Source organism: Bombus terrestris, chromosome 13, assembly GCF_910591885.1.
Source record: "Bombus terrestris chromosome 13, iyBomTerr1.2, whole genome shotgun sequence".
NCBI classification, from domain to species: Eukaryota; Metazoa; Arthropoda; class Insecta; order Hymenoptera; family Apidae; genus Bombus; species Bombus terrestris.
The window spans coordinates 6,198,201-6,211,858 of record NC_063281.1 but is presented as its reverse complement, the minus strand read 5'-3'; the positions used below and the strand labels follow the sequence as shown (position 1 = coordinate 6,211,858).

At 35.3% G+C, this 13,658-nt stretch overlaps 1 protein-coding gene across 2 annotated transcripts in view; it reads right to left on the bottom strand.

The window, feature by feature from the left end:
* Positions 1-13,658, bottom strand: part of LOC100650658 — a 316,011-nt gene that overhangs the window by 5,089 nt on the left and 297,264 nt on the right. For both annotated transcript variants that reach the window (XM_048411568.1, XM_020866089.2), the window contains 9 exons: positions 11,118-11,262; positions 5,416-5,667; positions 4,340-4,514; positions 4,006-4,112; positions 3,737-3,886; positions 3,508-3,641; positions 2,774-2,932; positions 1,682-1,848; positions 339-715 (listed from right to left, as the gene is read on the bottom strand). In XM_048411568.1, the coding sequence (XP_048267525.1) occupies positions 339-715; positions 1,682-1,848; positions 2,774-2,932; positions 3,508-3,641; positions 3,737-3,886; positions 4,006-4,112; positions 4,340-4,514; positions 5,416-5,667; positions 11,118-11,262 (1,666 nt within the window). The remainder of the gene's footprint in view (positions 1-338; positions 716-1,681; positions 1,849-2,773; positions 2,933-3,507; positions 3,642-3,736; positions 3,887-4,005; positions 4,113-4,339; positions 4,515-5,415; positions 5,668-11,117; positions 11,263-13,658) is intronic.

Below are 13,658 nucleotides of genomic sequence, written 5' to 3'. Positions count from 1 at the left end.
AATGTGGCCATGTCAAAAATTGTAAAATTTTTTTATTAAATTATACGTTTTAATTGAAGCGATTCAATGTGCTTCGGTAGCAGTGAAAGGATTAAACACAATGGATGGTAGACAAATTTGAAATTTTGAAGACTTTTAGAAATGTCTTTATTCTAAGAAATCCGTAATATTTGCGTCACTATAATGTCCACTGTTTTTTTTTTTTTCGATTTTCCAAGCTTCTCATTGAAACGCACAGAAGTAAAAAGTTATGAAGGAGTTAGACGCAATGGTTGGTCTACAGGTTTGAACAGGTGTACACAGTATACACAGCAATGCTCAAACGTATATATACTCACCGATGTGTTTGCTCTCGTTAAAAGCTTCAGGGATTTTTCTGGTAAGAACAGCGTACACGGTGCAAACGACGATCAACATGATAGGATAGGCGAAGGCGATCATGTAACTGGCATCGATGTAACTGTTACAAACGAGCAAATTGTCTTCTCTGGTTGGGTAATGATGCATCGCTTTAGCTGGATCGATTATCATCCAGACACCGTTAACTAAAATTTGTACGAAGACTAAACCGGAACAAATGATCAGTTGTGATCGTGGAGATATGAAAGATGGTCTCTTGGCGCTGTGTTTGCTCGCATTGAAGATTCTCGATATTCGATTTGTCTTCGTTAAAAGCGCAGCGTAGACGACGGTGAAACAGAAACCAGCGGCAAATCTGTGAAACGATAGTTTCGTCTCTAGTAGTTCCTGTGACGTAGATTTACGTACAAGTTTTCCTTTTTGATATAATACATACACGATCAATTCACTGTAATCTTATTTCATTATTTACTGGGGTGAGTGATAGTAAATTTCGTTGGATAAAATTTTATTTTCTTCTCGAATAGGCAAAAGAACATTAAAATTCTTTGTTTTTTTCTTAGTGGACAAGAGAATTTTGAAGCTCTTTTTCTTCGACAAAATATCGAGAGTGCTTTGTTGAAATTTTTGAGGTTTTTCTAAATGGAACCACATAGTATTTTATTATAATACAGTATGTATCGGTTTCATCTATATGCACTGTTAAATTTATTGTATTAAACAGGTCAGTACTTTTAAACTGAATTCTATGCTTAGAATGCTTGAATTCTCTGCTCAGGCTATTCTGATCAGTTGATTTTTATTCGAATGTAATATTTCCTGGAAATTATCCTCTCCTTGCTGGTGTATTAGAATATTTATCGAGGTCGAGATGCAAGCCGAACATTTGTTAAAATTATATGTTAATCAAATTTCGAATAAACGATACTTTCCAAACGATCATAATAGCCTGATCATCATTGTAACAAATGTCATTTAATACAAATAAAACAAAACTTTTTCGAGCGCGAAGACGTTTAAGAAATTGGAAGCAGGTGCAACTTTCGCCTCTAAATAGATTTGCCGATGTGTTTTATATCCTTCTTTTGATTCTTCGTAATTGAACCGAATTTAATTCACTTTCACCCATGAAATTTGGTCCCTCGATTTTATCAGCTTTGCAGGTATCGATCATGCATTCTCGTTTCCCGGTTAATATCAATTTACCGGCTCTGTGTCCGACTCGTTTCTACGGGGAATTGAATTTTTTCGTCGGCAGCAGGTCGTTTCTTGCTGAAGGAAATATGGGCTACGCTTTGTTCTAGGATCTTTAACCCTTTACCTTTGAATGCCACAAACGATGTCCGTCGGTCTGAGAACAAGCGTGAACGTAACGAGATAACAAAGCAGAATGCCGGACAGCAGGACGTATGATAGCTCGCGACCAGATGCACGAACTACTGGTGTATCGTTGTGCTTCAGAAACACGCCGCAGACGCACAAAGTTATCTGTCGACAGAGAGACGTTCGTGTTTTTTTATATTGGCATTTGCTTTTATTTGAATCTTTGTTGGTTTGAGTTATGAGGAATTTGATGGATATGGATATTTTATGATTAGAGCGTTGGCGATAGTTCATTTTAAGAGAAAAAGACAAGAAAGGAAGAGAAAGGCGAGGAGAGAAGAAAGAAAGGGTGAAAAGGGAAAAGAAGAGACGAGAAGAGAAAAAAGAACAGAAAATACAAAAGGTGATAAAAAGAGAAGGAAGAAAGGAAAAGAAACGTAAGATAGAACAGAGAAGATATTAGGAGCCTGTCTGGACTTAGATTTATTTGACTTGAAGATATGAGAATATTTTTCACTATTAAATCTTCTTTATTTATAATGCAAAATATATAGATCCCAATTATTCTGATAAAAAATAAAAAGAGCGGAAAGATACCTTACAGTAAAATAGATTTGGACCAATATTTTTGGATTATCGTTACTTTGGATCTCGAGAATGAATATATAAAATATGAATACGTCGATGTTGCTCAGATATCGTTCACATAATGTGTTTTCAAGATAACCTTAATTCTCAATGTGCAACTTCGTGCTACCATTTTGATATTTAAAAAATAATTCGAGCAATGAAATAACGGGATCGATAATGCAGCTGGTTTTTGTGGCAGCATTTTATCGTAGACTGTTGACTAGTCTAATGCACTGTTGTTGAAATTGCATATTACGCAGTTGAACAGTCGACTGATGATTATTTTATCGTGTGTATACGATAGATTGCAACATGTAATGTTTTTAGAACAAACGATCTTTATCCGGAAACTTTTTCTTTGCTATCCTAGTTCTTATCTTTCCTTTAATTTTCTCTGTAAGCTATTCGTTTATATTTTCCTTCGTAAATATATTATTTCTCATTTAATAAAATTACTCACTAGAATCCCTGTGGCAGAGAAAGACATTGCCCCTATCGCCCATCCGCTTTCTGGTCGTAGGAATTCCTCGGGGATATCACGACAAGTAGAATGCATGTCGTCAGGTACTGTACCTTGACGACAGGGAATACATTGGTTCTCGTCTATTGGATGTCGTATCTGTTTAACAGACATTCAAATTTTACGAAAAATTCGCCCAAGGCAGCTCCGTGCTATATTTATTTTAGTGGCTGCTTGAGAGGTAGAACGCTTAAAGAGAAAGTTCCTTTTAGAGATTCAAAGAGGCGATCTTCTACGCTGCATTGAAGTCGTACGTTGTCTATTACTTTATCCACGAAGAACGAATGCGCGATTTAAGTAATATAGGGGCGGGCCAAAAAATATGACTTAGATACTTATTTGATATTATAGAAAAATTCCTGCAAGAATCACTATGCAACTATTGTAGAGAAAAAGTAATATTCTGAAAGAATTCTTTTATTAAACATGTTGTTTACTGTACGAGAAAACATTGTCTATTCCACGTATGTCACGGAAATACGTCTATGAAAGGGAATGTCAACTCGAACTTGGTTGAAATATTTTTTCACCTTTGAAAATGAAATTCTATTCCACAGGTTGTTGGGTGACAAAATTGGAAAATTCGACGCAAACAAATTATCAGGCGTCGAATGGAAAATATTTTGCGTTAGGATAACCGAAACGATCTGTGGAGCGAATATCAGGTCACAAACCTGATATTGAGTGCAGTTGAAGCAGTGCCAACAGCATCTCTCACCCTCGACGTATTTCTTTGCTTGGCCGACTTCGCAGGGTAGAGAACACACGCTTTCCGGTGGCAGAGGATGTCCAAGTTTAAATTGGATTTCTGCAAGGAATATGCGAGTAGGTAGCGAGAGCACAGGTGCTGTTCAATTTCGCGAGAAAAAGACAGGATTGCGAAACGACCAATTTACTACTTACCGGGCATATCCAAATCTAATGTACCCTCGAGGTAATTGCCGACTCGAACCCATTTATACTTGCCAGGTTCTACCTGTTTGAAGTGTATGATGTTGTATCGAGCTGGCCCGTCTCCGTTCTTGTCGAATTTGAACATGTCACCGCTTAGACCTTCAATGAAATCGAAATCGACATTCGACGTCTTTATAAATATTTTCAGTAATCCATAGAACACGAGGTTTTATCATTTCGACGATTTATTACACTTCCAGTTTCATTTGCATTCTTACCTTCAAAGGATACTTTCTGAAGATACCTTAAGAGCTCCGTGCCATTAGTAGGTTTCATCGCGTCGCAAAGTCCAGGTTTTCCGCCGCAAAGGTCTTTATGCATATCTCTGAACGTGGAATAAAAATCTACGTGTTCATCGAGAAATATGTAACTAGATTGCGGATGTTTAAGCAATAATAACGAAGCGAAGCTTAAACAGAAGTATATTATATTTGATATAGTATACTATTATATTAGTATTATATTTTGCTTTTTTATTATTCATGCATACACATCCACAGTTTAGACGTAACACTTGTTCCGTTTGAAGAGAAGCAGTGAAAATTGAATTACCGAAAGGCATAGGCGAACGCCATGACAGCATCGGAAACGAATTGAAGTTGATCCTCGAACGCTGTATTCTGTTTCGTTAAACGTTCTTTGGTCGTGCAGGGTTTCGTGTACTTCGTATTGTACGGAGTTACGGATGAGTTCGGGTATTTACATTGAAAATGGTCTTCCCAGAATTCTAAAATCATTTGCAACACGTTCTACTATAATACGTTATATTCTTCATTGAAAGATTTCAATAAATTCTATTTTCTGTAATCTTTTTCTCTAATTCTCTCATAGAAACCCTATGTTTCTTAATATATTCTCATTTATCTTGTACTTATTTGCGGTGCTACTGTATGTTTGTAGTTTCACATGATTTTAAAGAAATCGCTATGGAACACACTGAATTCTCCTAAATCAATTATTGCTTGAACCATTAGCTTTCGTGCGTAATAGGCATCTTAAGACTAATTGTCTATAATCTGATTGCTATTGCTTACAATCTTTCATTAAAAAGATTACATTCTTTCAAATAAAGAGATTCAGAATTAACGATTTCTATAAGTAGATTGTTTTGTGATAATGATATAACAATAAAAGAAAATTATAGGCAACAAGAGTATAAAGCAATTAGTGAAACACATAAACAGACGAATGTGTGTCTATTTCCATGGTATTGTGGAGAGTTAAAGGGATAAAAAACAGTGATTTAAGTAATGGTAAAGACAGTTACATTTTCTTGAAACATAACCAAATATATATAGAATATTATTTTATGTCTCTTGATCTTTATTTTTCTAATCATTTTATACCACAAGGAAATCGCTTATGAATGACACCTCTAAATGAGGAGAAACAGTCAGCCTTCAATAAAAGTTTGAAAGAAGTTATACTTCAAATTAGATGCAAAATTGGAAGGAAGCATTTTCTGGAACTAGGTGCCTCCTGTTGTTGTTTCATTCAGATAGTTTCGTTAATCATTTGAGCGTTTAGTTTGGAACGATAGATAGATCACGCAGCCCTGGAGTTGTTATTCACGGAAGTTAGAATTAGCGAAGTTTAACGAAGCTCGCGTGTTTCAGTCGTTCGCTTACCAACAAACCACGGATTCCTTCGGTTGTTCTCGACAGTCAAATTCAGGAAGTATTCTTCGAAACCCTTGACAGGATTGGCTTGAGGTTGAACCGATAGAGTACCTTCGACTTCCGGCTCGTTACCATTGCTAACTAAACCTCTGGCGCTCCATCCATCGCTGCCGATCCACGAAAACGCACCGGTTACATTGAGGCGTCTAACGGCTCTCATAACTCCGGCAACTTCTTGATCCGAGCCAAAAATTATGCATCCTAAACAGACAGACGTTAATGAAAGAAAAGTTGATCGACACCATTAGCATTTCCATTTTATTTATACTATATTATAAATATTTTATTCGTATTTTATAATATTCTCTGATATTAGAATGACGAAGTTTGGAGCGTTAAACTTTGTCCCTACTAAAAGGAATTAACTAGTTGACAAATGAACATATGTGAATTTTTATCAGTTATCAACTTCGAGACATTTATTCTGAGAATTTTTTAATTCTGGAGCTCAGACAATTTTCACCTAATTCCGGCAGCTTCTTGATCCAAGCTGAATATTATGCATCTTGGACGAACAGACGACGACGAAAGAAAAGCTAATTGATACTGTCGGAATTTTCACGGGCTACAAGATTTGCTAAGATCTACTATCAGAATTATGAAGTCTGGCAAATGTTCTACTTTAAATGGAATTGTAAATGAGATATTTAGGTTTTTATCAAATTCATTGAGTTTTAATAGTTCCGTTTTGAGATATTTTAAAAGTAAGAACTGATAATTCTCATAAATGTGGAATGATGAAACTAGTTCACGTGGAAATTATTTCCGATATTTCAGGAAGTTACGAATAATTACAGAAGTTTTATTAAAGAAGACGAAATTCCATATGCATCAATGTAATAGCTGTCGTAATTTTACCTCTTCGTTCTCATTCATTCAAAATTAAATTTCCATTTAATCGTACCTAAGAATAAATCGATAATATATGATTGAATATCGATTGAAATTTATATTACGCAAGAACTAAAGTCTTTTTCAAGTCGCCACAAGGAGAAGGATTTAATTATGTAATTTCATCTCCTATATCTATCTCTTTAGATCGTCACTCTCTCGGTTATTTGAGTTCGCGAATGGATTAATTATGAATTTTCATAGAATCAAATATTTGGAATAGATGAAACCAGGTCATTCGTAATTCGAACAAAAAGATTCTTACTTGCAATCAGTCAAAAATTATCTTGAGTACAAAGAGATTTTCCAACTCGCCTGCTTCATAAATAGCTGGACGTAACTCGTTCCAAACATTCTACAAAAGTCCACAGACAACTAGAAAGATATTTTTTGTTGGTTGGAATCAAAGGAAATACGACAGTAGAGATACTTTACGACAGGACTGGAATTTAATTTAATGCAATTGCTGCGTATTTCTTTTTTGCTGCCGTCTCCGCTGCTTTTCCTCCCTTCGAGTCTCTGTTTCAGGGGTGACTTAATTAATTTTCTTGAGAATAGAACCTATCGAAACATCGTGAGCTGAAAACTGATATAATTTCATTGCAACCTGTATCCATCTAAATACCGGAAACTTTCATTTCTTTTACAGACTATTTTTGTATTCTACTTTTCCCACTATTTTTTCAATACAATAAGCAGAAATTAAACATTTCATTGTTTTTCACCAAACTTTATCTTTCAGACCAAAAACAATCTTCGTTCGTCTATTTTGATATGATACAAAACGTTGCAGATATGTATTGAATCGGTTTTCCATTATCGATTTTCAATTAAGTATTATTCCCTGTATGTCAGAAGCATATTCTCTTTTACCTTTCCATTGTCTTCTTTAGGATTTGATCTTCGATAGGTCCAAGTTTCAAAAAGATTGATACAGTAGTAAAAAAACAGACAAACGAAAGTTTAAATCTAAAGCATTTGTACTATTTAAAAAAGAAAGCAATAGCGATAACCTAAATAAAAAAAAATGTTAGTTTAGTTTATCCGCAAGCTGTGACTTTCGAGGTTCCCGTAAGGAAATTTTGACTAGACAGTTCTATCAAATTCTAAGCGTTACACAGATTTTGTAAGTTAAGAACAGAAAAATTAATTTCTAGAAAGTTTCTAGAAAAGGGAGAAAAAATAATTACTGCTCTCGTAATACTTTTTTGTAACTTCGCGTGAAATTTTCGTTAAAAAAGACAGCGAAACTCGTATTTAACATTTAGTTCCATTAAATGGAATCAAATAGTTGACAAATTATTATGCTCGAATTTTTATCAGCTACAATTCTACAAAAGGTAAAAATTACTTAATAAAAAAGCAACATGTATTTTCCTCCATGCAAATTAATTCGCGAAGTAAACATCTTCTCAATTTTGTTTCGTATACGCCTCGTGACCGTCCTATCATTTTTCTTCTCGTCTCACACTCTCGACCTTACGTTTCACTGGTGCATTTACGGTGCACTGCTTCTTGACGAAGTTCCGTATAATCTAGTTCCTCACAAAAAATAACCTTGCAACGAACGAGCTGTTCTACGCGATTACGTTTCTCTTCTCATATCGACGAGAAGCTCGAGACTTTAACTCTAGTCTTAAACAAAGAGTGGCGGATAAATGTGAGAATGGATCTGAGATTGCTCGTCGATCAGCCCTGATAAAGTACACATCGATACCGTAGCTGCAACGGTAAGTAAGACGAAGCTGTATAAGCCGAAGGGGCTATATAAGTCTTCATAAAAGGGAGCTGGTCAAAGGTTATCCGACCTTTCAACGTTTCGTTCTGTTCGTAGAATAGAGTAATTTCAACTCTGATGAATTCTAGGTATCGCTAAGAGAACAAACAGCTAATGAGAAACTGAGAGCTTCAATAGCTAGAAACTTCAGCCCGCGAATGCCATTTAAACGTTACGAGACGCAAATTAACGCGTTTATTCGTCAGTTTGCACAATAACCGTAAAGTGTCGTGATTCGTGGAACGAGGAAGGTTCACGTAATGGATGAGGCATTGATGATACGTGATTTCAAGCAAAAACGTCTGCAACTCAACCACTGAAAGGTCTTGTCCAAAAGGAATTCTAAATAACGAGCTTGGCTTTTCGTTCGGATTTTTAAATATTTCAGATTTTAGTTAATATCTGGAAATACTGGAAAAATTGTAACTATAAAGTTACAGGAGATTCGATCTGTCTCCATGCGTGAAAGTTTCTGGTGAAACGACATGAAAATCTCTTTTTGTTTAATCCTTTTTGCTTTTATATTCTAACGAACTACATGCGCGACGAGTCACGCGATTAACCAAAAGTTTTAGCTCCTATGCTATTGTTACGAGTATTTTACTGTAGATAAATTATACATTTTTACATATTTATAATGATATTTAATGATATTTTGAATAAATGCATCGCGGACTTTAGTTTATGCATAATATACGCACAAAAATTTTTTATAGTAAGTGTCAAAACACTTTTGCGTGCCTCTGTTCATAGGGAACTGTTCATTATGAAAGGATTAAAGAGAACCTAGTGAAAAGTTCAATGATGTCGAATGTTCCTTGGGCGATACCTATTCATACGAAATAGGTTACACATAGTTGGATCTTAACTAGCCTACTCTCGCGTCACGGTAATTCCCGCTTTGTATTCATGAACATCGAAGAACTTTATAGATTTTTCGATACGTCGAACTTCTCTTTTCTGGAGATGCGCAATATACGCGGAAATATTCCATAACGTGCGATAAATGTTCAAAGTTGCGTTGCTACATTTTACGACAGGTTTGATTACAAATAAGATTTCTCTGATATCGAGATGCATGAGAATTTGTATCATATAAATTATGTTACTACAAATTAGTGGTTTCCTCTATTTGAGAGATAAATTGAATAATCAAATATAGGCATGTATTGATTAAATGTTTGCATTGCTGTTGGTTATTCTAATTACTAAAATAAATTCAAGAGTAATATTAAATTATGATAACGATATCGGAGATCACAAAATCAAATTACCTTGCGATCATATTTTTGAAAAGATCATCTATTAGAAAACTGAAAAATATTGAAAATTTTTACCGATCTTAATTTCGTATATGATAAATACGTTGATAAAATCGAAAAATTTTTCGTTAAACTTTCTGGTTGAATATTGTATTTGTCTTTGATCGTGTCTGACTCAGGATGGCCGTTTTTACTTGATAAACGAGGTGCTCTTTTAATAGAAACAAAAGCGAAGAGATTCGGTTTTCCCAGTCCTATTTCGAAGGAACTGAGAAATTACGGGACAAGTCGATGAAATTCCAGGGATTCACGTTTTATCTGGGAAAGTATCGAGTCGTCTTAGCTTCCTCCCATTTTGATAACGAAATGGGAGCACGGTTCAGATAAGAATCTCTATCATTCAAAGCTAAAAGACTCTCTCCTTTTTCTTTTATTATGTTCCACCGGAAGTATCTTTGTTTCGCCGTTCTTTCGTTTCAATTTCATGCCGATGGGCCAGTCTTTTCCCCTTCGTCTCGTTTCAATCGATCCCCCTCCCTTTAGTAGCGAGCTTTGTCGTACGAAATACACTTTGATAACTCGATAGAAGTTCGTTTGTGAAATACACGCGAATATTTTGCGAACCGAAAATTTCTCTGTAAATGTTAATTATCGTGGAGAGTGCTATCATTGTTGAGAATTCTCTAGATAGTTTTCCATCTACGTGTAATAAATGCATTTTAGCAGCTGTTTATCGAAGCTGCTTTTACGTGTCGTTTAAAAATTCCTGAGAAGTTATTTTCCTGTGAAATCCTTATGAGAAATTCTTCTCTTTGTCGTGCATGTGTTTCAATAGCTGACTACAAATTTTTTTACAAAATATTTTCCTATATACCGATCATTCTAAATTGTAGAATAAAGATAGAATAAAATTTCTTCATATATTTTTCGTTGCAGTAATTATTAGATCAGAAGAAATATTCAATTCAAGAAATTTTAAGGAATACATAAGGATACTTTAAATCGTAGGATAAAAGTTCAATTTTTTTATACATTTTTACTTTAAATAGGCAAATATATAAACAGGGGAAATATTTAATTGGAGAATCTTTTCAAAATGTCTATAAGTTTGCAGATACTGTGGACAATTTTAATTATAGAATAGAAATAAAATAGAATATTTTTGTACATTTTTAATTTTAGAAAATATATGTTTCTTAGTAGTATTAAATTTTCTCCAATGATATCAGCTATTTATGTGCTAGGCAACGCGGTCATATGTAACGCGGTTAAAGCCGAAAAATCGATAGCTATGTGTTTAGGGTTGTGAACTTTCCAATTTGCGATTGGTTGCTATCGAGTTGGCCAAACCGGGAATCATTGCGAGTGGATCTTACGATTTCGGAATTGTTTGCCATTGAACCTCTAATTTATTTCTACAGTATACTTCTGCTCCGTACTAAAAAATAAGCTAGCTGTGTAGCTTTTCTTCTATTTTATTTATATATCATTTTGATCACGCCTCCGGTTTCAATATTTTTTTTTCTCTCTAAATATTTCAACGTCACGTGAAAGTTATAAATAAAAAAAAAACCGATTTTTACAATCCATGTACTTTTTCAAATTCTGTTTCTTTTTTACGAGGACAAATCGAATATTTCTCACCGAGGGATTTGAATTTCATGTGAAATTCTATTTTTTCTATATTTTGTTATTTAATATTTCGAACAAAAATGGCTTACCTCGTGCTCTCGGCTTGGTTAACAATTTCAAGACTATCTCGTCGTAAGCCTTCTCTTCGGCAACACCAGAATCTTTCACTAATTTTTCCTTAATGGCGATGCATATGTTGTACTTTCCCAGCAGCTCTTCCAGCTCTTCGAACGCCTATAACAAACCGAACAGTGTCTTCGTGATCACATTGAATTTCTATTTTCTTCGTTTCTGTTTATCAGTATGTATCGCGACTGCAACCCTAAGCAGACTTTGAAACAACGAGACGAAAGAAGAAAAGACAGCAAAATTCCGTTTCAAAGACGACGATGCTGAGCGAATCAGGGACTTTGCCTTTGATGGAAAGATGCACTCTTGAATACGACATAAAAAGGTTAATGCATCTCCGAGATGAATTATACTTGTAAATAGCGAGAAAAATAAAAAAACGAACTGGTAGCTAAGAACGTGGAACGAATTTCTATACTGGAATTCGTTTCTCCAATGGTCCTTTCGATTCGTAAGGAAAAGACGAGGGAGTGAAAAAAAGATGGATAGCCTCGTCTAATGAAGATCTACGTTCTTTTGATCGTTTCTGATTTCATTCCGAGGGAAAATAGTTTAATTCGCGTCGTCGCGTAATAAGGTCGCTCGTTATTGATTTCCGTTTTACGATAGGTAAACTTTGCCATCTCTGTGTCCTTCCGTGTTGATCGATCTGCCGTTACACGTGTCTGATGTTGATCTCTCGACAGATTGCCGCGATCCGATGATTCGACCCGTGGAAATAAATTACGCGTTAGCACCCACCCGGTTAATATCGGCTCTTAGATGTCAAATACATCCGACGTAAGCCGAGATTAATTTCTCTGTCATCGTTTCAAACATCGGTTCAAACAACTAGCATAAATGGACGTAACGCTATCGATGATAGCGTGTATCTCTTAGGTAATTACACAGAAATGGTTGTTTGATCGATTCGATACGAGGCTTTTATTGATTTCAAGTGTACAGTTATTCGTTATTCATTGCGTTGTATTACTTAGCCTTTCTATAAATCGTGTTCTTGACGGAAGAAAAAGACATCGATTTCGTGAATCGGAATTGTTTGAAAACGTTTATAGTGTTGTTTAAGCTTCAACGATGTTTTAGTTGTCTTCCAGAGTTTACATTATTACTTTGTTGCAGAGTTTAACTATTGGGTCATCTCATAAGTTCGTGCCGACTTCTGTGTATACATTTTATGTGTCAATTTATAAACATACGGCGATAAGAGACCAATGCACTTGAAAAATGGGAAGAAGTTGTACAACGAGAGGGAGATTACATTTTTTCATGAAACTGAACGGTATGTAAACAATCTTAACATGTATAACCGCTCGAAAAACGGAACGAACTTATGGGATGACCTAATACTTTCAACGGTAAAACTTATCAGATATGCATCATTAATAGTTACGTCGGATTAATTCTTACGGTACAATGATTCGATAAATAAAAATAGTAGTAGACGCGTATAAAAATATTTTCTGACTATTTTCACTTAACGAATGATCGTAACTAAAAATATGCCTATACATTCGTGAACAATTGTCCACTCGTAAAAATGGTACACAGTCATTTCGATGAGATACGAATACCAATGTAGAGTGGCGAGATAATTCATCTGCCCTTGATACGTTTGTCATAAAAAATCGTGCGATTTTATCTAAAGATGGGAATTCGCAACACATATTTTTTTCTTTAAACAAATATTTGACGAATATTATTTGTCACGTATTGTTACAAATAACGAACATTGTACGTATATTTTATTTTATTTAATATTCATATCCGGTATAGATTTTCAAATTAATCCGCTGGAAATATACTGGGCTATGGATTTGTTTAGGAGAAAATCTGCGATGTTAACGAATTTTGGTTGTCCACGAATTATAAAACTTCCTATATCCCCGGAATCATCGAATACATTTTCGCGAGAACTTACGACAGGATTAGGGAAATAAAAAAGAGAACAAACACGCGGAACGGTAATTTACAACGTTCATTTTTCTTCGCTCGGTCGAATCAGTTTCTAACGATAATGAAAATGCACACGCGCGTACCGCAACCACGCGAGGATAAGCATTATATTGAAATAAAGTATGCAGCGTGAATGTGTCGCAGCGGAGACCGGGGGGAAAAAAAAAGGGAAAAATGTCGTATTTCCATGCATCGTGCAGCGAGAATAATTCAAGCTTGGCAGCAGCGAATAACGAGAATGCAGAAATCACCGGAGGGTATCGTTAAAGATTCAAGAGAATTATTAGACTAACGTAGCTCGTCGTTCTACTGTCTGCATGATCCATCTTCCCATTTTCTTCTCCTCGAAACGTAACAGCATTTTACGCTTCTTCCCTATTTTTACGAGCAAGCAATTTTCTCAAATCACAGCGAAAAAGAAGGAAGAAAGAAGAAGTTCCGATAATTCGTCGACGATTTCACAGTCTGACCTGTTTCCTTCCGCATCGATTTAGGACCATATTATACTTATGAGAGAACCGTCACATCGGTTACAAGGAGATTAATGA